Source organism: Sinocyclocheilus grahami, unplaced genomic scaffold (assembly GCF_001515645.1).
Source record: "Sinocyclocheilus grahami isolate Dianchi unplaced genomic scaffold, SAMN03320097.WGS_v1.1 scaffold508.1, whole genome shotgun sequence".
Lineage (NCBI taxonomy): Eukaryota > Metazoa > Chordata > Actinopteri > Cypriniformes > Cyprinidae > Sinocyclocheilus > Sinocyclocheilus grahami.
This window is the reverse complement of record NW_015505687.1, coordinates 622,846-646,502: the sequence shown is the minus strand read 5'-3', so window position 1 is coordinate 646,502 and position 23,657 is coordinate 622,846. Positions and strand designations below refer to the sequence as shown.

The following is a 23,657-nucleotide window of genomic DNA, read 5'->3' as shown; positions in this document are numbered from 1 at the left end:
ATACCTGAGAGAATTGTCTAAATATATCAGTGGTATATTCATATTATTCATTACTGACATTTTTCAATTAAAAGAGTTGCCAGAATAAAAAATTTATTTTGCATAACATTGGCTATAATTTTTTTACATAAAACTCTTGAAATTGTAGAATATAAAGGCATAATCTTGATTCGGAGTTTTGAAAGAGCTTATTTCTGTGTGTCTCTGCCTTTTTAACTAGTGTCAAGTGGTAGACATGTTTGCAAAAAAAATAAAAAAGTATAAATAAGAAATGATATGCAGAAACAGGAGCGGTTTTCGTTGTTTTATTTAGATGTAGCACAGGGTCTTATTTACATAAATACGTTCTGAGGATTCATCTGAGAGTATGATTAGAACTCTAAAGGGTCACAGCAGCGGGGGGGGGGTTTACTTTGCTGGTTTATCCCCAGACTCCAGCTTAGGTGCGTCTTTAGGCTCGCGGTATGCGGGGAACGCTTCCCATGGACTGTTCAAGTCAAACTTACGGAACTCCTGGGCCAGCTCAACAGGTTCAGCCACAACCCGCTTCACTTCATCATCATAACGTACCTGACAAAGAAGGAGAAGAAAAATATTCAGCATTAATGAATCCACACCCAGCTTAAAATTAAAAAGACATAATTGCTCTGTACCTTGGAACACACACTACTATTTTATAATAATTTTGAACGAAGTCTCTCATGTTCATCAAGGCTGCATTTATTTGATCAAAAATACAGTACACAGTAATATTGTGAAATATTATTACAACTTAAATACAACCGTTTCCTATTTTAATATATTTTAAAATGTCATTTATTTCTGTGATGGCAAGGCTGAATTTTCAGCAGCCATGACTCCAGTCTTCAGTGTCACGTGATCCTTTAGAAATCGTATGTGCTCAAGAAACATTTCTTATTCTCATCAATATTGAAAATAGCTGTCCGGTTTAATATTTTTGTGGAAACCATGATACATTTTTTTCAGGATTTTTTGATGAATAGCAAAACAACAGCATTTATAGTGTCCCAACAAAAACATTTCTGAGAGAGAGAGAGACAGCATTCAGTAAACCGTAACAGAGTTCATATTCAGTGTATTTACCTCAACGTATCCAGACAAAGGAAAGTCTTTTCTGAATGGATGACCTTCAAATCCATAATCTGTCAAGATGCGTCTCAGATCTGGATGGTTTGCGAAGAAAACTCCAAACATGTCCCAAATCTGTAATGAAATATGATTTCAGAATGAAACAATACTACCTTTAAATTGATGAAACAGACCTAACAAATGCATGCATCTACAGCTATGCTGCATGATCTCATGGACCATTGACAAGACATTCACAGTCTGCAGTGTGTCATAGCAGGTGGGAAGTAGCTCAGGGGCTCCACTGCATGAGCACTGCAGCTTGTGTCTAAGTATACTGTAGACAAAACAGACATCTATTTTTGTAATCTGTAAAATGCAAAGCTCAAAACTTGTTCATGAAACTTCAGCGGATTACAATAAGACACATACCTCTCTCTCATACCAGTCAGCTGCCTGGTGCACAGGCACAGAGGAGTCAAGAGGACTCAGCTCATCAGTGTAGGTCTTCACTCGGATACGAGAATTATAGCGCAGGGACAGCATATTATACACAATCTGAAAAGGAAATAATTTGATCATCAAACCTTTGCAGAACAGTTTCAGAAATGTTTGATTCAGTTAAATGGATGAGTATTTCTCATGCTAATAACTTCTCCCATCCAGACTACCAAAGTATGCACCTTTGAATGTTATTTTTACATGTTCTTCTTCAGCGGCCTTTGTTAACGACCCGTTTACAGACTTCCTAATATTTCCACACAAATTACATTTTGGAAAATGCATGCAACACAGTTTGTATGCAAGCCCGGAACAGAGGTCGGCTGAAATAAAACAAAAAAAATACGGTTGCCGATCGTGCATTTGGAGCAAAAACGGGCCGCTGTTGAACCGAATTATGTGACCATATTAGGCGCTATATTGAGTTTATCCAACCTACTCCTAAACCCAATCCTAATCCTAAACCTACCCTCACTGCAGCGCCTACTAAAGTCACAGAATTTATAACCTTTGAATGTTATTTTTACATGAATATATTGAAAAAATAATAATGAAAAGTCAAATAAAATAAATAAATAAACACCTCGAAGCGGTACTGCCTTGTAGGGACATCCACAGCTGTCAGGTCAGTCATGTTGTGGAACTGAGCGTTTGTGTGATCCTTCAAGAAGGTGAGAACAGGTATAATCCCTTCTGGGTGGATCATTAGCTCCAGCTCATTAAAGCAGGTCACCTAGAATTTAAACAAAACGCTGTAAATAAGAGAACCATTTTTGAGGAACTGCAGAGTGTATCTTCGATATGTATCACTAATCGGTCATCTGTAAATTACACATATAAGAATAACTGACCTGAACTTGTTGCACATATTTGGGGAGAATCTCTGCAATATATTCTCCAAACTCTGAAAGCTGAGTGTGTGTGACTGGATCCTTGGGCCTTACAGTAGCTAATGCAAAAATACATTTAATCATGAAACATCAACACGTTAACAACAATGACAAACCCAATCCCCCAAATCTACTCACGTCTGGTTTCAGTTGTCGTTGTTCTTGTCTGGACAATCGCAGCGCTCTGTCTAGCAACTATGAGAGAGATTGAGAGAAATTAATGCAGCACAATATAGTGCTGATGTTATGACAGGTTCAGATCAAGACATCAAAATGAATCAAATTAGTAGCTTGTGTCCGACAAATTCCAAATTAATTACATTCCTGCAATTTTGCAAAACTCCTTCTCCCTAGAAGCGCGATGTGTTCATTTCAAGAATAAGAGACGCATGATTGGCATAATTGAGATTATAACTGTAAATTAGTCGACACTGTCATTGGCGTTCATTGTATTTCTACTGCCTGTTAGAGCAAGAGGAAAGGTCAATAGCGAAGGAAAAAAAGCCTAACCATAGAAGAGCGGGTTGTGGATCCTGCACAGAGCTAATAATGGTGATTACGTAAATAATTAGTTACGAAGAGGTCAGTGCTGCTCTTGCTTATTTCTTACCGTTTAGACTTCTTCCAAAACCGTTGCGGACAAATCTAACCAAGGAGGCCGCCATCTTTACTCCCTCTCCGCGTTCTTCCTCGCGGCCGTGATCCGCCTGATGCTGACGGTGCTGTGCGTTTCGCAGTGCGCTGCTGCCATCTTCAGGCGGCACAATCGAGCCCTTTAACCCTGTACAGCCTGACATTTGAAATAATAGTCGCAAATCGATTTTTTTTATTTGTTAAATTGACCTTAAAACAAATGATAAAAGAATGCTATTAAAAAGTTTGCCTATGTGTTTTATGCTTTGTTTCATATTTGATACATCAGGCTTTTATGGCTCATATAACAAGATATACTGAGAATTTAGAGATCACAAAAATACACCTGAGACCACAACTGAGCAAAATTAGGCAATTTGATGCAGTCGTTATTTAAGTAAGTCCGAAATTCTGATTGTAGTGTAAATCAATGAGATTTTGAATAAAAGGCATTTTACTTACTAATAACGTATGAACGATCAATCAGAGGGCAGAGAGCATGTAATAGATTAGAATGTATAGAACAAATTTTGATCATGTTGATAATTTAGAGCCACTAGAATTCATGCATCAAATACGGAATGGTACACCTTCCAGTGTTAAAACACTGACCCTGTATATTTCACTAAAAAAAGACCATCACCTACCGTTGTTTGTCATCCGATTTATTAAAATGTATTGCAAATGGTCTCTCTCTGTTTCATTATAGTATTTAATCATAGAAAATGAATTAAATGCATTGGCTCTTTTAAGCTGCCAAGACAGGATTTCCTTACAATTACAAAATATCATGACCTTATAGATAACATGCACAAAGAAACAAAACACCAATTGCCAGATGCAGTCTTTTTAACAACTCCTAATACAAAGAAGCCAGTTAGTAGTTCAGATTTAAAAAAAAAAAAGCTTTAAAAAAACATTACATCACTAACTCAATCAAAAATCAAAATATTTGTAAATTCACTCAGGGTTCCCACTCTTTTTCAGTGATCATTTTCCAGGACTTTGAGGACTTGTCCAGGACATTTTTGGCTATATTATGGCCAAAAATGGCCATAATATGGCGACAATAAAAGACAAGGATCATGCGCGACAATAAAAGACAAGGATCATGCCCTAAAGCAATATATTAGTCTATACAGAAGTCATACATTTTATGGCCATGACTTAACTTAAAAAATCAGCTCTTTAATATGAGCTCTTAATTAAACATTACAACAAATGATTTTCAGAACCAATTTCAGCACCATAGCAAAAAAAAAGTATTTAATAATTTTATTAAACAATTTGAAAATGAAAATAAATCAAATCAATGAACTATTAATGCTAATAATAATATAAAAGAAAATACTATTTTAAAATACTGGCATGTATCCTTCAAATATTTTTTAATTAAGTATTGCTTTAAAAGGGTCAAGTGAAAAATGAGTGGATTCTGACTAGAAACACCTCTGATTGGCCATTGCATATCACTGTTCACGGAAAGTGATATAAATATTTACGGATGCGTTGGAAAGCAGTAGCCTATCAGCGGGTACTGAATTAAGTCTGTACCACTGATCTATATAATATATATTATAGATCAGTGGTCTTTACTTGGTACTACCAGTGCTTCAGAAAGGCTGGTATTATAATAATAATTAATATATTAACTTATTTCAGAACAGAACAGACTTAACAGAAGTAACCCACTTTTGACAATAATCAAAATTATTAGTTAACTGAATCACTGAAATACTTCTCTTAAAGTTCACCACTGGATAAAGCTGGGAAACACATCAATGCTGAGGCTGCGTTTACACTAGTGCATTTTGTTTTTCATCAGTCAATGCACCAATCTTGCTTGATTTTTTTTTTGCATGGCCGATTTTACAAGTAAATGGGCCGATTCCGATTTGTTAATATTTATTAAAATTTTGATCATGTTGATAATTTAGAGCCACTAGAATTCATGCATCAAATACGGAATGGTACACCTTCCAGTGTTAAAACACTGACCCTGTATATTTCACTAAAAAAAGACCATCACCTACCGTTGTTTGTCATCCGATTTATTAAAATGTATTGCAAATGGTCTCTCTCTGTTTCATTATAGTATTTAATCATAGAAAATGAATTAAATGCATTGGCTCTTTTAAGCTGCCAAGACAGGATTTCCTTACAATTACAAAATATCATGACCTTATAGATAACATGCACAAAGAAACAAAACACCAATTGCCAGATGCAGTCTTTTTAACAACTCCTAATACAAAGAAGCCAGTTAGAAGTTCAGATTTAAAAAAAAAAAAAAGCTTTAAAAAACATTACATCACTAACTCAATCAAAAATCAATATTTGTAAATTCACTCAGGGTTCCCACTCTTTTTCAGTGATCATTTTCCAGGACTTTGAGGACTTGTCCAGGACATTTTTGGCTATATTATGGCCAAAAATGGCCATAATATGGCGACAATAAAAGACAAGGATCATGCCCTAAAGCAATATATTAGTCTATACAGAAGTCATACATTTTATGGCCATGACTTAACTTAAAATCAGCTCTTTAATATGAGCTCTTAATTAAACATTACAACAAATGATTTTCAGAACCAATTTCAGCACCATAGCAAAAAAAAAAAGTATTTAATTATTTTATTAAACAATTTGAAAATGAAAATAAATCAAATCAATTAATTATTAATGCTAATAATAATAATAATATAAAAGAAAATACTATTTTAAAATACTGGCATGTATCCTTCAAATATTTTTTAATTAAGTATTGCTTTAAAAGGGTCAAGTGAAAAATGAGTGGATTCTGACTAGAAACACCTCTGATTGGCCATTGCATATCACTGTTCACGGAAAGCGATATAAATATTTACGGAAGCGTTGGAAAGCAGCAGCCTATCAGCGGGTACTGAATTGAGTCTGTACCACTGATGTTAACGTCCCGTTTACAGACTTCCTAATATTTCCACACAAATTACATTTTGGAAAATGCTTGCAACACAGTTTGCATGCAAGTCCGGAACAGAGGTCGGCTGAAATAAGACAAAAAAATCCGGTTGCCGATCGTGCATTTGGAGCAAAAAACGGGCCGCTGTTGCACCGAATTATGTGACCATATTAGGCGCTATATTGAGCTTATCCAACCTACTCCTAAACCCAATCCTAATCCTAAACCTACCCTCACTGCAGCGCCTACTAAAGTCACAGAATTCGGTTTAACACCTGTTCCGAGTTATGGCCGTTCGTTTTCTACTACTAACATTAAAATGGTCTCGGGCCAGTGGTAAACTGTGCGTTCTTGGCCAAAGGAAAACATTTTCCAGGACATTTGACATTTTTTCTCATTTTCCATGTGTTTTCCAGGACTGGAAAAGTAGCCATCAATTTTCCAGGATTTCCAGGACGCATGGAAACCCTGTCACTGTCTAAAACGGTTGTGGCTAGAAGGGATACAGCTACAGCCGGAAGTTAACAGTAAATTAAATTAGTCCAGTGTCCTGCAGAGTTTAGCTCCAACCCTAATCAAACACACCTGAACCAGCTAATCAAGGTCTTACTAGGTATACTTCCAGACAGATGTGTGAGCCGTGGGAGCCTGAGAGCCGTGGGAACAGAGTGAGGCCGGTGGAGGAAATGCTAATGCACGACACCTGCACCACTCACTGGTCTCGAGTCCCACGGAGGAGCTCCGGAAGGATAAAAGGAGGAGTGACGACAGTGTTGGAAGAGAGAGGACCAGGCCTGGGTTTTAATTTGTGTTTTGGTTCTGTTTGTGCGCGACAGTCGTCTGCGAGGGGCTGTTGCGCTATTTTGTGTTTATTTTATTATTAAAGTTTTCTTTAAATGTTTGCCAGTTCCTGCCTCCTTCTTCCCGAACGTTGTTACAAACAACAATATTGTTTTATTCACAACGTAATCCAGATGGATGTTATTATAGCTTTAAGTCTGCTTTTATGTACAGTACAATCATTCTTAAGAGAATATATAGAAAAATATGCACTCTAACAAGAAAACACAACTTATTAAGGCTCTACAATATATCCGATTTTGCATTATTGTCAGCGTTTGTACACTGTGTATCTTCTAGCTGGACTCTGAACCACACTTGCTTGAAGTACTCCTGCAGAATCTCCAACTGGGCTGAGCGGATCAGCACATGAGGCCAGACTGAGGCCAGCATCTTACAGGCCTCCTCTGGACTCCAACAGTGTAGCTGTGAAAGAAAAACAAGCATTTAAACACACGGCTGTAACCACTATAGACACACTGAGAACGAGGATATCTCCCTTCAATAATTATATAGGGACAAACTGCCCCCTCCCCCTCAATATTTGATATTCTTATGCTGCTTTGCTGCACTCCTTTACCAACAACATCTTTTTGTTGTTAGGATGACAAAAAGTTTCAAAGTTACATTTTTAGTCTGGTCTGATCTAACAGCACTCATTAAAGTTTTAATGTTGACTGAGTGCAAGGTAAGACGTAAGTAGCTAAACATTTAATATTACCGTTTTGCAATAGAAATGTAAAAACTTGCAGTAATATGCATTAATACAAACTACTTGATTTAATTCATTATTAAATTCCCTTAAATAAGGACAAAAAGGAACAAATTCATATAAAGAATATACTGTACGTCTCTCAGTGGAATTGTGTATGGTTTATTCTTAAAAAAGGAGAAGTGAAGCTTAGGTATATGAGTCCCTTTGAATTCTGCATATGTGGGTTTTATGTAGTGAAGTTTTAGTTGTGTGCTTAGGGTCATTGTCTTGTTGGAAGGTAAACCTTTGGCCCAGTCTGAGGTCCTGAGCACTCTGGAGAAGGTTTTCGTCTAGGATATCCCTGTACTTGGCCGCATTCATCTTTCCCTCGATTGCAAGCAGTCGTCCTGTCCCTGCAGCTGAAAAACACCCCCACAGCATGATGCTGCCACCACCATGCTTCATTGTTGGGACTGTATTGGACAGGTGATGAGCAGTGCCTGGTTTTCTCCACACATACCGCTTAGAATTAAGGCCAAAAAGTTCTATCTTGGTCTCATCAGACCAGATAATCTTATTTCTCACCATCTTGGAGTCCTTCAGGTGTTTTTTAGCAAACTCCATGCGGGCTTTCATGTGTCTTGCACTGAGGAGAGGCTTCCGTCGGGCCACTCTGCCATAAAGCCCCGACTGGTGGAGGGCTGCAGTGATGGTTGACTTTCTACAACTTTCTTCCATCTCCCGACTGCATCTCTGGAGCTTAGCCACAGTGATCTTTGGGTTCTTCTTTACCTCTGTCACCAAGGCTCTTCTCCCCTGATAGCTCAGTTTGGCCGGACGGCCAGCTCTAGGAAGGGTTCTGGTCGTCCCACACGTCTTCCATTTAAGGATTATGGAGGCCACTGTGCTCTTAGGAACCTTAAGTGCCGCAGAATTTTTTTTGTAACCTTGGCCAGATCTGTGCCTTTCCACAATTCTGTCTCTGAGCTCTTCAGGCAGTTCTTTTGACCTCATGATTCTCATTTGCTCTGACATGCACTGTGAGCTGTAATGTCTTATATAGACAGGTGTGTGGCTTTCCTAATCAAGTCCAATCAGTATAATCAAACACAGCTGGACTCAAATGAAGGTGTAGAACCATCTCAAGGATGATCAGAAGAAATGGACAGCACCTGAGTTAAATATATGAGTGTCACAGCTGAATACTTAGGACCATGTGATATTTAAGTTTTTCTTTTTTAATAAATCTGCAAAAATGTCAACAGTTCTGTGTTTTTCTGTCAATATGGGGTGCTGTGTGTACATTAATGAGGAAACAAAATTAACTTAAATGATTTTAGCAAATGGCTGCAATATAACAAAGAGTGAAAAATTTAAGGGGGTCTGAATACTTTCCGTACCCACTGTATTATAGATCAGTGGTCTTTACTTGGTACTACCAGTGCTTCAGAAAGGCTGGTATTATAATAATAATTAATATATTAACTTTTTTCAGAACAGAACAGACTTAACAGAAGTAACCCACTTTTGACAATAATCAAAATTATTAGTTAACTGAATCACTGAAATACTTCTCTTAAAGTTCACCACTGGATAAAGCTGGGAAACACATCAATGCTGAGGCTGCGTTTACACTAGTGCGTTTCGTTTTTCATCAGTCGATGCACCAATCTTGCTTGATTTTTTTTTTGCATGGCCGATTTTACAAGCAAATGGGCCGATTCCGATTTGTTAATATTTATTTCATTTTTTAAAGCAAGAGATATGTTACATTTTTAGTCTGGTCTGATCTAACAGCACTCATTAAAGTTTTAATGTTGACTGAGTGCAAGGTAAGACGTAAGTAGCTAAACATTTAATATTACCGTTTTGCAATAGAAATGTAAAAACTTGCAGTAATATGCATTAATACAAACTACTTGATTTAATTCATTATTAAATTCCCTTAAATAAGGACAAAAAGGAACAAATTCATATAAAGAATATACTGTACGTCTCTCAGTGGAATTGTGTATGGTTTATTCTTAAAAAAGGAGAAGTGAAGCTTAGGTATATGAGTCCCTTTGAATTCTGCATATGTGGGTTTTATGTAGTGAAGTGATCAGCATCACATGAATTGACCTATATAATTTTTTTATACACCACCAACAATATTAAGAGACAAAAGATTATAAATACTCAATGAAAAAAGTACAAAAAAATATGCAATCACACAATGACAAATATTGTTCACAGTGGTGGCCTATGACATAGAGCTGCTGACTTTGTTATTATTCATGGTGTATGCAGACTCACACCCACCCTGATGAGGTATGTATGCGGCTGCAATAGTTGCACTGCGTGAGCGGCCAGCCTTACAGTGAATATACACTGGTGCCTTGCTCTCGATGTTTCAAGGCGAAGTCCACACCCTTGTGAATGTGCTCTAGGCTGGGAATACCTGTAAGGTCCACCGTGCTGAGTCTGAGCAGGTCAACGCCAACAGCTTGCCAGTCCTGTTATATAACCAACAGGATAAAAGCACCCTTAGTTGTACATTGACATATGTGATTATGGTTGGTAATGATCGAGTGACAGAGCTGGCAGATGCACTTACCTCAGCCGAATTGCAGAAATATTTTGTCTCATATTCTTCATTCATAGTAATAACTCCTCTGACTTTCTCACTTTGGACCAACTAAAGCCAAACGAGACAAGAGGCGTTAGGTGAGTCCTGAAACAGGACTGGAATTTGATACTGTGGTATTTTATAAATATGGTAGGATCATTATAATTATCATAAATACTGTAAATGACAAATACCTCCTCTGTCATTGACCTGAAATGAAGAGCACCAAGAATGACAGTAGGATCCACGCGATTATACCAATCCCTGGAAGAGATCTTTTCCATGACAACATTGTAAGCGAGTGTGGGACAAAATAAAATCCTTGCTAGAACACTCGAGATCGTTCCTTGTGTACACGAACGACATGTACAACTTCATACGCTTCACAGGAGTTTCATTCTCACTCCTCTTCATAATCACCACCCTGATAGCACACATACATCTCGGAGACGTCTATTTGATGTCTGCATTTACATCTGCAAGACGTATGTTTTTTAGAGTGTTTGCTCATCTGCAATACGTCTATAGGACGTTTCCTTTTAGATGTCAAATAGACGTCTATTAGATGTCTTTAAGATGTTTATGATTTAGAATGTATGTAAAACTGACATCTGAAAGACGTCTGTTAGATGTTTGTCCACAGCAGACGCTTTCCAGATCAAGAGATCTTTAACAGACATCTTGCAGACGTACATGTGCTATCTGGCTATGAAAGAGCTTTTTCTTCGACGCATGTTACAGATCCTCAACATTGCCATCTTCTTCTTCTTCCATTTTTTGGCGTGTTACATCCTATGTGCATTTCGCCACATACTTTTGCTGTTATGCAGTCATGGTTTATTTATTATCAATTTATTCCTTGTTTTTGCTCTTCCTGTTCTTACACACGTATATACACAAATATTCCTACTTAAATAATTATTCGATGCTCCATCCCATTCCTTCTCCCCAGGCTCCACCTGGCGCTGCGTGTTCAGCTCCTCCAGACTAAATCCGTGCGTTGCCATCTTCTGTTTTGGAGGTTATTTGCTGGACACCGATTGGGAAAGGGAATAAATTCACCGAACGCCTTTAACCACTGACCAGATCCCTGATAGCACACGTACATCACAGAGACGTCTATTTTACGTCTGCATTTACATCTGCAAAATGTTTTTTGCGTGTTTTGCTCATCTGCAATGGTTGGTAATGATCGAGTGACAGAGCTGGCAGATGCACTTACCTCAGCCGAATTGCAGAAATATTTTGTCTCATATTCTTCATTCATAGTAATAACTCCTCTGACTTTCTCACTTTGGACCAACTAAAGCCAAACGAGACAAGAGGCGTTAGGTGAGTCCTGAAACAGGACTGGAATTTGATACTGTGGTATTTTATAAATATGGTAGGATCATTATAATTATCATAAATACTGTAAATGACAAATACCTCCTCTGTCATTGACCTGAAATGAAGAGCACCAAGAATGACAGTAGGATCCACGCGATTATACCAATCCCTGGAAGAGATCTTTTCCATGACAACATTGTAAGCGAGTGTGGGACAAAATAAAATCCTTGCTAGAACACTCGAGATCGTTCCTTGTGTACACGAACGACATGTACAACTTCATACGCTTCACAGGAGTTTCATTCTCACTCCTCTTCATAATCACCACCCTGATAGCACACATACATCTCGGAGACGTCTATTTGATGTCTGCATTTACATCTGCAAGACGTATGTTTTTTAGAGTGTTTGCTCATCTGCAATACGTCTATAGGACGTTTCCTTTTAGATGTCAAATAGACGTCTATTAGATGTCTTTAAGATGTTTATGATTTAGAATGTATGTAAAACTGACATCTGAAAGACGTCTGTTAGATGTTTGTCCACAGCAGACGCTTTCCAGATCAAGAGATCTTTAACAGACATCTTGCAGACGTACATGTGCTATCTGGCTATGAAAGAGCTTTTTCTTCGACGCATGTTACAGATCCTCAACATTGCCATCTTCTTCTTCTTCCATTTTTTGGCGTGTTACATCCTATGTGCATTTCGCCACATACTTTTGCTGTTATGCAGTCATGGTTTATTTATTATCAATTTATTCCTTGTTTTTGCTCTTCCTGTTCTTACACACGTATATACACAAATATTCCTACTTAAATAATTATTCGATGCTCCATCCCATTCCTTCTCCCCAGGCTCCACCTGGCGCTGCGTGTTCAGCTCCTCCAGACTAAATCCGTGCGTTGCCATCTTCTGTTTTGGAGGTTATTTGCTGGACACCGATTGGGAAAGGGAATAAATTCACCGAACGCCTTTAACCACTGACCAGATCCCTGATAGCACACGTACATCACAGAGACGTCTATTTTACGTCTGCATTTACATCTGCAAAATGTTTTTTGCGTGTTTTGCTCATCTGCAATACGTCTATAGGACGTTTCCTATCAGATGTCAAATAGACATTTAAAAGATGTCTTTAAGATGTTGATGATTTAGAATGAATGTAAAACTTACATCTTAAAGATGTCTATCAGATGTTTGTACACAGCAGATGCTTTCCAGATGAAGAGCTCTTTAACTGAGATCTTGCAGACGTACGTGTGCTGTCTGGGATGCCATTGATACCGAAGAAGCACATTGTGTGAGGAGTAGGAGACATAAAATCATGGCCTACATTTGTAAGAGTCTCGTGTCATTTTGCAGTTTATCGTGCACTTGTGTTAATGTTTATGAATGAACATCAATGAATCCATAATGTACACTTACCCAAAATACTACAATGCAGCATAAAAGAGGCAATAATGAACACTGGCAGTATGTTCAAATTTTTTTTAAATGTCTTTGAATTTACGTGTACAGACACGCACACAGTAACATTCCAGTAGAATGCAAACCTCTTTTTTTAAGGATAAAGCCAGGATATGGACATCAGTTGTACAATTTTGTGCATGTAAACGTGGTTAATGTCCTTATTACAGTGTGTTTGTGGTTCCTTATGATTGTGAATGCATTTATATAGTACATTTTATTACCAAACCCATAATACTATCAACACAACTGAACAGACATTAAAAATAGACTTCACATAAACCAGTCTGTCAAATACACACATTTGATGTACATCTCCATATCACACAGCCAGACCTCTTGGGCTTTTATTGACTTGAACGACCACGTGAGAGAAACGCACATCTCTGCCTAAGGGGGAACGCATTCTAACCAATTGCTTTTAACTATTGTTTTAAGTATTTATATACGAATTTATCATAAAAGACCAATAGAAATTGTTTTACAGACGTGTCTATCAACGTTATGACACCAAAAGTGCATATTTATTCAATCCATTTCGACAGAGGCTCCACCCCACTCCCCTTTTAATAAATGTGATGGTGCATGCAGGAAAGACAGCCATTTTGCACCGTCCCTCTTCCACCCAGAAAGTAGGTTGTCGTGGGAAGACGTAATCAAAGAAAACGACTAACTCTCAAATCCCACTACACAATCATTCCCCTGTGTCAGCACACCATACCTACTCAGTTACCTCCGTTTGCAAAAGGGGGCATCGAGGGTAAGTGTTGATTGTTGTAGCTGCGCGAGCTAACTGGTGGTTGTTTACGGTCGCTAGCACGCGCTAACATGCGTCGTTATGTAAGAGCAGATCGACCACCGCGCGCCCACGGGGCTCATGTCGCGTATAGATAACTTACTCTTTGACCAGTAGTACATGCGCAGCTGCGTCGAGAGTTATCGAATCTTGTGTAACTTCGGCGCGCTGTTCGAGCTGTTCTGCTAAGTTTGCATCACTGAGAAGTGTAACGATGCAAAGCAAAGCAATTAAATAGATGTAGGTGACGAGCAGGACTCGGGACAGGTCGCTCCCTGTGTTGCACACGCGGTCTTTACATCGCATGCATTTTCACTGCGATCGCTCTCGAAACTAGAGGTCCTGTTGGAAAACGCATGGTCACTCCCTGGCTAAATGAACACGTATATGATCGCAGCAAATGTGTTAGTATAGTAGTAGTGTTAAGTTTTTAGCACAGAGGGCCTGTCATTTGTAAAAGGCTCCTTATGCAAGTAAAATGCAACTTTGTGGCTTAATCTCATATCCATCAAAAGGAGGAATCGATCCCAGCAAAAGTTCTCCGAGCACTAGCAGCGAATGGAAATGTCTCTTCCTGATAGAGCTTCATGTCGCGTATAGATAACTTACTCTTTGACCAGTAGTACATGCGCAGCTGCGTCGAGAGTTATCGAATCTTGTGTAACTTCGGCGCGCTGTTCGAGCTGTTCTGCTAAGTTAGCATCACTGAGAAGTGTAACGATGCAAAGCAATTAAATAGATGTAGGTGACGAGCAGGACTCGGGACAGGTCGCTCCCTGTGTTGCACACGCGGTCTTTACATCGCATGCATTTTCACTGCGATCGCTCTCGAAACTAGAGGTCCTGTTGGAAAACGCATGGTCACTCCCTGGCTAAATGAACACGTATATGATCGCAGCGAATGTGTTAGTATAGTAGTAGTGTTAAGTTTTTAGCACAGAGGGCCTGTCATTTGTAAAAGGCTCCTTATGCAAGTAAAATGCAACTTTGTGGCTTAATCTCATATCCATCAGAAGGAGGAATCGATCCCAGCAAAAGTTCTCCGAGCACTAGCAGCGAATGGAAATGTCTCTTCCTGATAGAGCCTTTACTTTCTTGTTTCAACGCTAACGTGCTAATAACATCAGTAACGCTACTGCTCCTGAGGCCATCACATTCAGTGTCAGTGTTTGTCTAGCTTAGTTTGCAAGTGCTCATATAGCTGCTTGTTTCCACTAAGTCTGTCAATAAAATGTGTTATAAGTTAAATGTGGTGAGAAATGTTAGTCTCTGGCCTTCTGCTTTGAGCATCACAGGCCTGCTGAACAGAAAGCTGCTGCTGTTCAGGACTGTCACGTGAACTATCACTATCATTTGATAAGAGCTTCACAATGGACGATTGTGCTTCTACTTCCTAGCCAAAACCTCTGTATAGGTATAATGCATAACGCTCTCTGAAAATGACTTGAGGAATCCATAAAGTCACATTATATTGACAGGACTTTAGCAGGACTAGTCGGTGCTGAATGCAATGGTAATCTAATGTGGACTGTGTTCTGTTGGGAATTCTTTATCACGTTAGCAGTGTTGCGACCTTCAGTTGTAGTTTGGTATAGAAATAACGAGTTATGTCTAGAATGGGAGCCTTGTGGGTAAAAGATTTTCAGAAAAAAGACAACATAGGTTGACGATATGCTATTGAATAAGAGCTCTGCCGTGAAGAGCAAGAAGGCCCATTTTGCTTGACGTGATTGCTTGCGGTGTTAATTTTGATAGGCATTTTTGATTTGGTCTTAGTCTTTATCTTGAGACGAAAATGCTTAATAGTCTTAGTCACATTTTAGTCATTTGAGTCTTTCATAGTTTTAGGCGATGAAAAGTCATTGCGTTTTTCTCAACTTTTAGTCAAACTGCAGTTACCAACATTTATTTTGGTAGCTATTTTATATGTAGTCTTCAAACAAAAATAGCCATTAATTCTTCTCTCTTTAGACCAAATCAATTAAGGTCATGAGAAATTTGAATCAAGGATTGAATTTGGAAAAACTTGAATAAATGATGACATTTTCATTTTTGGGTGAACTATCCCTTTAACAGTAGTGAAAAGGGAGCAACTTATAAAAGTGATAGTTTTTCATATATAATTTATAATTTTTGAAAAAAGCAGAATAAGACCAATACGAAAGAGATGCAAATTAAACTCATTTTTCAGATACAGTAGGTTTACCTAACATATTTAACATCTTTTGTTGTTTAACATTAATGGCACTGGCACAGATAGGTACTTAATTAGGAATGCTGTCCCTTTTAGACGGAAGGCATGCATGTAAAACTGACACGCGTTCAGTTTTCACCCACCTGTTTACGTTCACTTAATCCATAAGTGACTGTATTTACATGAGATACTCTACACGATAGACATTTGGACTGCTGTGTGTGTATTTGAGCACTGAGAACTGATCGCGCGCTGTATGAGAGAACTGAAGAAGTGGAGCGTGTGCGAGAGAGAGCAATTCTATCAGCGCGATTCCACCTATCCCGCCTCACTAACTTTAAGTCAATCGACAACGAATTGTGACTCCCGGGAAAAACGGGACGTCTGGTCACCTTATCCCTACCCCTTCGGGTGCTGAAGCCATTGTTTCAGATCGCTAGTTTGCATTTTGGTGGGCTATCCATCCACTGCGGCTGCCATACTGAGACTAAATATGCAAATGGCCCTCATCCGATTGCAATCCAATGACAGGGACACACATTTTGAAGGACAAGACAGTAGCCTATAGAATGTATTTTGAATGTCCGGTAGTCCTCAAATAACATTATAGTCTCGTCTCGTTAATGAAGATGCGGCATACATTTCGTCATAGTTTTTATCATCCGATATTAGTTTTAGCTCGTCAACGTCTCGTCTTAGTCGCAGAAAAAATGTTCATTAACGAATATTTTTCGCCATCGTCTTCGTTGACGAAATTAACACTGATTACTTGTAATGGGCTCTTTGGTGTATTTGTGTACTTGTGCTGTGTTTGATAATGAACTTTGTTTTTTAACCTAGTTGACATGGTTAGGTGAGGTTAGGTGAGGTTAATGGGATATTTTATCCAGATTTCCCACAATTATGTATTGACACCTTTAAGCATACAGGTGAAAATGAAAAGTATGCTTAAAGTGAAAATGTTGCACTGAAGGTTTATATTATCTTAATGTATACAGAGGGGCAATATATGCCTGTATTGTGCTTTTGTATTACATTAGACTTCATTAGATAAAGCCAGTAGTAACTGACCTGTTCAGGCCTTATCTGACATTGGCAGGATGTACAGCATTGACTCTCTTGTAAGATCTGTCCGTCTTCGTGGCTTGATTGTAAAGGGAAAAACCCAACTCTAATAGAGCCAGTATAAATAATACACGAAGACAGCAAATTAGCCCCTGTGTCTTTCTAAGCATGGTAACGGAGGTAAAGGACAGCAAGTCCACAAATACTGGGAATCAACACAGATGTTCATTGATAAAATGCCAGTCTAACCGTACGGCTGTTCTTTCTACAGATTGACGGGAGCAACACTTCAGAAAAGCAAGGCCACAGAGAGGGTAAGTGTTTCTCACTTTTGTGTTAGGATGTCTTGCAGTGGACTATTTGTTAAGCAAGACGTCACAATGTTGTGTGTGAATTTGGGAAAGGTAGGTATTCATATTCCAAATGACTGGCGCTCAGAACATGATTTGACTAGAATCATCAGACAGCGCGCTCGAAGCCAACAGATTAGTTTGAGAGGTCGCAGATGAGTTGATTTTCAGTCCTTATGAATGCCTGATGAGAACTTCATTGTGTAAAAAAACCCCCCACTATACTGGTTCTTGAACTTCAGTTTCTATTCGCGTCTCTGTCAAAGAAATTAACAGTTGTGGCCTTGTGTTCCTCAGACTATTTGGACGTTCGGTGCTTGTAGTTCCTAGAGTATTCCAATTTTAATAAGAGCCACAAGCGTCATATCTGTAAACTCTTATGCTACAATGCTGCTAGTGTTTGGATAATTAGTGTCTGTTTATGTCAGCTTGTAATAAAGTATTAGTCACAAATGTGGAGGTTAGGGGTGTAACGGTGCACATATTTGTACTGAAAAATTTCGGTGCAGGTCTTTCGGTTCGGTACGCAAACACAGCATTGGTTTAACCACTGCATGAGTGGAACTTAATTGGAAACTTCCACTTTTATATATTGTTACTTTTGATAAGAAGCAAAGTCTCATATTTCAAATCATGTCTTTTTTTTGTCAGGAAGTTCAAACAATAGAAATGCCATTGATATTCTTAGATGTAGCGTGACAGATCGCTGTATAAACGCCTCTTTACTAGTTTTAACGTGAAAACTCGGTGCAGGTCTTTCGGTTCGGTACGCAAACACAGCATTGGTTTAACCACTGCATGAGTGGAACTTAATTGGAAACTTCCACTTTTATATATTGTTACTTTTGATAAGAAGCAAAGTCTCATATTTCAAATCATGTCTTTTTTTGTCAGGAAGTTCTAAGAATATCAATGGCATTTCTATTGTTTGAACTTCCTGACAAAAAAAGACATGATTTGAAATTTATACTTTTTATTTAAATTAAATATAATTAAACGCCTCTTTACTAGTTTTAACGTGAAAACACGTCAATAAAACAGCTTGTAAACAAAATGTCACATAGCATTTCATTTACCTCAGGCAAGGCATCAGTGTCCACAGATTGTTATTTCGCTAGAGAAACGAAGTCTAGGGAAGAGCATTTCGCGAAATATTAGACTTTATACTCATTATATTTTACTTTAACTGTTAGTGATGTCTTAATTATTTAATGTTTAAATAAATATGTTATGAAACAAGTTATGACAGCCACTGTGTAAATGAATATATTTTAACAACAAATAGAAATTTTTATCATTTAGAATTTAATTTCAAAATTGCATTGTGCAATTTACACATTTGCATATTTTTTTAGGTTGTGTGTTGATTATTATATTTAAAAAAGAAATCGTAATCAAATATAAGTTTGGGCTCTGTTGTTAATTGTAACCTTATAGTAATGTAGAAGGGCTCCCTATAGTTTAGAGCATAAGCTGAAGTAGATTTTTATCCCTAAGAAAATTAATTATAATTTAATTTATTTAAAGAAAGGGCAATTTGTTCTAGGGTTGTAATTTTTTTTTTTTTCGAATATTCATCGAATTTAAAATATAAATCCACATTCGAATGCAAAAACGTTGCATTCAAATTTTAGGTGTGCGTCAGGCAGCCTTATGTTTCCATCACCCTGTTTTAATGCGCATTTTGAAGTATCGCATGAGAACCGAGTGATGGAAACGCCAAATTTAGAAAATTAATCTCTTAATTCACAAAACGTTTTACACTCGCTTGAGGTGTTTTTTGACTTGTGCGAAAAAAGGTTAATGCGAATAATGAGAGATGGAAATGCATTTTGCGAATAAATCCCACATGAGCATTCAAAAAAAAGTAATGTGACTTTGCGCTATGGGACAGCATAACCTGACTAACCAGCAGACCGATTTTGTTGCACAGCATCTGAAATGTTGTCATGGTCATTCTGAAGTGCCCGAGCAAAGTCTGTCGTCAAAGTATTTCTGTATAACTGCCTCCCAGAACGGTCTACCACGACTGCGTTCCCAAACAGCTGACATTCACCTCCAAAAGCAAGACCGCATTTATTGTTTCGTCTGCTCACTCAAAGCACAAGTAATTTATTATATTTGAGAATTATTATATTCAGTGGCTTCTCTTACTTTTCTTAGTGATATTTAGTGCCAGTTTATCAAGAAGTGACGATTTTGTTCTCTCTGACTCGTTGGATGGAAACGGTGCTTGTTCGCAAATGTTTTATGCGATATTCCAATTTTGTGCATAAGTTAAATTCGCAACTTTGAATGGAAACCTGGCTAGTGGAGCAAGAAATGCGACGACGATGTAAGTGTCATTTTAATGCTTTTGTTAACCTATCCAGTTGAACCCACTAGATGCGGCGCTGCTACGTAGTTCATTCAAAATATTGCAGAAAAAGAGAACAATCAATGCGGGAAAGATGTTGTTTACGTCAAAACTGAAACCAAGCTGTTCACACACAATGCATAATATTGCGTTTTCTAGATGGACATCTATCACCGTTGCACTCGCGTCTCGCACAAGAGAGCCGCATGTTTAGAAAGCTATGTAAAAAAAGTTCAACTTTTGGCGACTTTATGGCGGTTTTCCTCATCCCACTGCAGCTAGTTTTTAAATGAAGAAAGTACTCTTTGTGATTGGTTTTCGGTCCTTTGTATTAAACTATACATACATGCATGATGCTGTTTAGTTTCTAATTGTTTAAGCAACTTTATTAATTATATAAGGTTTATAAACATTATTTTAAACATTTTAAAGTTATTTTATTATGCTTTGAAGAAACGTGCATAATATTTTGCTCGATGCGCCCTCTTGTGGCCTCAGGAGAGAAGCCAAAAGCTTTTCCCCCCCAACTGAAATTATGCCTTTTAAATTAGAATATAATTCGAATATTGATAATATTTAAGTAAAACATTTGAATTTAGTTTTTCAGCCATTTTGACAGCCCTAATTTGTTCAGTAATCCACTGTTTAATAAAAAAAAAAGTAATTTTATGTTTAGTTTTTCCCCTTGCCGTACCGAACCGTGACGTCAAAACTGAGGTATGCACTATGTACCGAACTGCCATGTTTGTGTACGGTTACACCCCTAGTGGATAGGGCTGCACGATAAATCTCATGCGATATTTAACACGCACAGAGCCGTTGTTCACTGACAAGGTGCGCTAACATGCGCAAAATATGATCGTGGTTATATGCAGCTTGTCAGTGAACAACGGCTCTGTGTAGTAAATGCTGCTCCATGTGAAAGCCCGCACGTGATGGTGATTTACCGCTGATTACCACCATAGCAGCATCAACACACTTGAGTGTGTGTGCACTAACAAGTAACCAAGGAAACTGTTTGTCTTAAATTCTGAGCACTAAATACTAAGGAACAGAGAGTTCATTTCATGCAATTTTGCTTCATGCAGCTCTCTAAAATCACAACATACATTGACAGAAACGGAGGTGCAAAATCCTAAATGGCATCCACTAGTAGGGCTGCACGATAAATCGCATGCGATATTTAACGAGCATCTTGTCAGTAAAGCCGGTTCTGTAATCAGCGGTAAATCACCATCACGTGCGGGCTTTCACATGGAGCAGCATTTACTACACAGAGCCGTTGTTCACTGACAAGGTGCGCTAACATGCGCAAAATATGATCGTGGTTTTATGCAGCTTGTCAGTGAACAATGGCTCTGTGTAGTAAATGCTGCTCCATGTGAAAGCCCGCACGTGATGGTGATTTACCGCTGATTACAGAACCGGCTTTACTGACAAGATGCTCGTTAAATATCGCATGCGATTTATCGTGCAGCCCTACTAGTGGATGCCATTTAGGATTTTGCACCTCCGTTTCTGTCAATGTATGTTGTGATTTTAGAGAGCTGCATGAAGCAAAATTGCATGAAATGAACTCTCTGTTCCTTAGTATTTAGTGCTCAGAATTTAAGACAAACAGTTTCCTTGGTTACTTGTTAGTGCACACACACTCAAGTGTGTTGATGCTGCTATGGTGGGCTGTTCTTTACAGTTGTATTTTTGTCCTGCATGGCAACACCTCTATTATCTGCAACTGTGGGCTGGCAATTCCAACAGACTCTGTACTCATGTTTGTGTGTACATAAATACTGAGGGATTTCAGAAGAGTGTTTGACTGGAGGGTCTAGAGTGCAGTTGTTGGTGTGAGTTTGCGAGCGCTTAGTGCACCGTCAAGGGGGTTTATGTCTCCGTTACAGGGGGAAGGGATGTGTGTCAGAGTGCAGGCTCTTTAAAGGAGCCATCAATCATCTACAGCTTTACCTTTAAAATACTCATGAGGAGGCTAAAATACTTGTACTGAGCTACTGAAAGTCTTAAATTTTGTTTTGTACTTAACATCCTAATACTTTAAGGCAAAAAGCTTTTTTGGCTTTGACTTCCGTCAGATTTCGCTGTAGTAAGTTCATGTCTGACAGTTGCTGCACCATGGCAGCTGTTAAATTGTGACCACGCTCTCCAGGAGGTTGTTACCACATGGAGGTCAGCAGCACCTGTCGGGAACATTCCTGTTTGTGCTCCTCCTAATGTGACTAATGAATGCCATTAAATCCCCAAATAATTATTCCTATACATTTAAACTTTTCCAATATGACACTGTTGTTGTTTATTTTTTATTTTCTTTAGTATTGCATGTAGTGAAGGGACTAGGCTATATCTTACAGTATGCGTGGCTTCACTGTTTGTGCTGCACATGTTCAAGTGGGTAATGTTTGGTCTGTAATGTTAATTTTTTTTTCTGTGCAGTTATTATGAAACACATTTCAGTATCCTCAGACAAAACTTGACTTTCTGTTTGACATGACTTTGAGCAGGAGTTTATTATGAAGAAGGGTTGCTGGTAGTGAGAGTTTGATTTGGCTGTGATAGTTTTCTCCAGTTTGGCAGTGAAATGGGTGATTCTGCAGGAGGCAGAATGAGTCTCACTGTATCAGTTCAAAACTGACAAACCGTTCAGAAAGAAAACAGAAAAGGGCCACAAAGCATTTTCTTCTGCCATATTGAACGCAAGTCGTCCGGGGCCTGTGTGATACCTGCAAGTTGTCTGTGCGGTGCTTTTTGCCCGGTGTGTGACCAACATATTTAGTTATTTTGATTAGATAATCAAGTGTTCTAAAATAGAAGCAAATAAAGTGTGAGAGTAATATAGGGCTGCACGATTAATCGAATGCCAACATATTTAGTTATTTTGATTAGATAATCAAGTGTTCTAAAATAGAAGCAAATAAAGTGTGAGAGTATATAGGGCTGCACGATTAATCGAATGTGATTGTCATGCGCATTTCGTTAGTAATGCCGGTTCTGTAATCAGCAGGAAATCATCATCACGTGCTTTCAGATGGAGCAGAATTTACCACACATAGCCGTAGTTCACTGACAAGTTATAAAATCGAAGAAATCGTTCGCGATAATGACAGCTGTTTGCATAGCTTCTCAGTGAACTAAGGCTCTGTGAAGTAAATGCTGCTCCATCTGAAAGCATGTGAAAATACCACATTTAATACCATATTTTTAATCCAAACTCTCTTCATAATGTCAGTCGAGTGTTTGAAATAATCCTTCTGTGAGATGTGGCTTCTTACACCGAATAAGGCACGCAATATATTTCATAGTATTTAAGCAGTGATAAAGGCATTGCATTATAAATATATTTTATTTTAATGAAAATTATAATAATAAGAACTCCGATAAACCGTATATTGCCGTAGTCATGTGTTTATTAGTCACGTTGAATCAATGAAAGCAGTTGAATCTTCTGTTTATTCAGCTTCAGCGATAGGAATTTCCTGGGTTTCTTCTGCTAGACGTATTTGGAGTTTCAGCGCGAGAGTGCCCTCTGGCCTTTGGATGGAGATTAACTACTGATCACAGAACCGTGCTTCACTGAAAGATACGCATGACAATCGCAGCTTCTGTCAAATCGCGATCTCGATTCCTTTTCAATTTATCGTGCAGCCCTAGGAGTATACATACAATATCCATATGTATGTAATTTCAATGCAATGGCCTTTGTGTAGATATTTAAAGATGGCCATCTTTAAGCATGGCTGTTGAAATGAAATGGTAACACTTTACAATAAGACTCCATTTGTAACATTAACTAAGGTTGATAAAAGCTGTAGAAGTATTGTTCCTTGTTAGTGTTAATTTCAATATTGGCTAATACATTTTTTAAAATTTAAAATAGCTTCTGGTAACATTA

The 23,657-nt window shown here is 38.2% G+C and overlaps 2 protein-coding genes and 1 pseudogene across 2 annotated transcripts in view; 1 reads left to right on the top strand and 2 right to left on the bottom strand.

Annotated features, from left to right (window-relative positions):
- Positions 1–291: 291 nt before the first annotated feature.
- On the bottom strand, positions 292–3,247 carry LOC107554621 (NADH dehydrogenase [ubiquinone] iron-sulfur protein 3, mitochondrial-like). Its single transcript, XM_016237187.1, has 7 exons — positions 3,091–3,247; positions 2,619–2,675; positions 2,442–2,539; positions 2,174–2,323; positions 1,522–1,647; positions 1,105–1,224; positions 292–570 (listed from the first exon to the last, which is right to left on the bottom strand). The coding sequence occupies exons 1-7, from the start codon at positions 3,143–3,145 to the stop codon at positions 409–411; spliced, it is 768 nt and encodes a 255-aa protein (XP_016092673.1). The 5' UTR covers positions 3,146–3,247; the 3' UTR covers positions 292–408.
- Positions 3,248–7,050: 3,803 nt separating this feature from the next.
- On the bottom strand, positions 7,051–10,970 carry LOC107554588 (phosphatidylglycerophosphatase and protein-tyrosine phosphatase 1-like; annotated as a pseudogene).
- A 2,613-nt stretch (positions 10,971–13,583) lies between these two features.
- LOC107554620 (CUGBP Elav-like family member 1) overlaps positions 13,584–23,657 on the top strand; it is a 49,319-nt gene continuing 39,245 nt past the window's right edge. Inside the window, exons 1-2 of the mRNA XM_016237185.1 lie at positions 13,584–13,755; positions 17,322–17,364. The gene's annotated coding sequence lies outside the window, so the exon portion shown is untranslated. The remainder of the gene's footprint in view (positions 13,756–17,321; positions 17,365–23,657) is intronic.

Excerpts from the sequence above, each read along its gene's own strand:
- LOC107554621 (XM_016237187.1), bottom strand. The coding sequence starts at position 3,145 with ATGGCGGCCTCCTTGGTTAGATTTGTCCGCAACGGTTTTGGAAGAAGT. Across the intron at positions 2,676-3,090 it reads TTTTGGAAGAAGTCTAAACG|TTGCTAGACAGAGCGCTGCG; the intron begins GTAAGAAATAAG and ends TCTCTCTCATAG. Across the intron at positions 1,648-2,173 it reads CAAGGCAGTACCGCTTCGAG|ATTGTGTATAATATGCTGTC; the intron begins GTGTTTATTTAT and ends TTTCCTTTTCAG.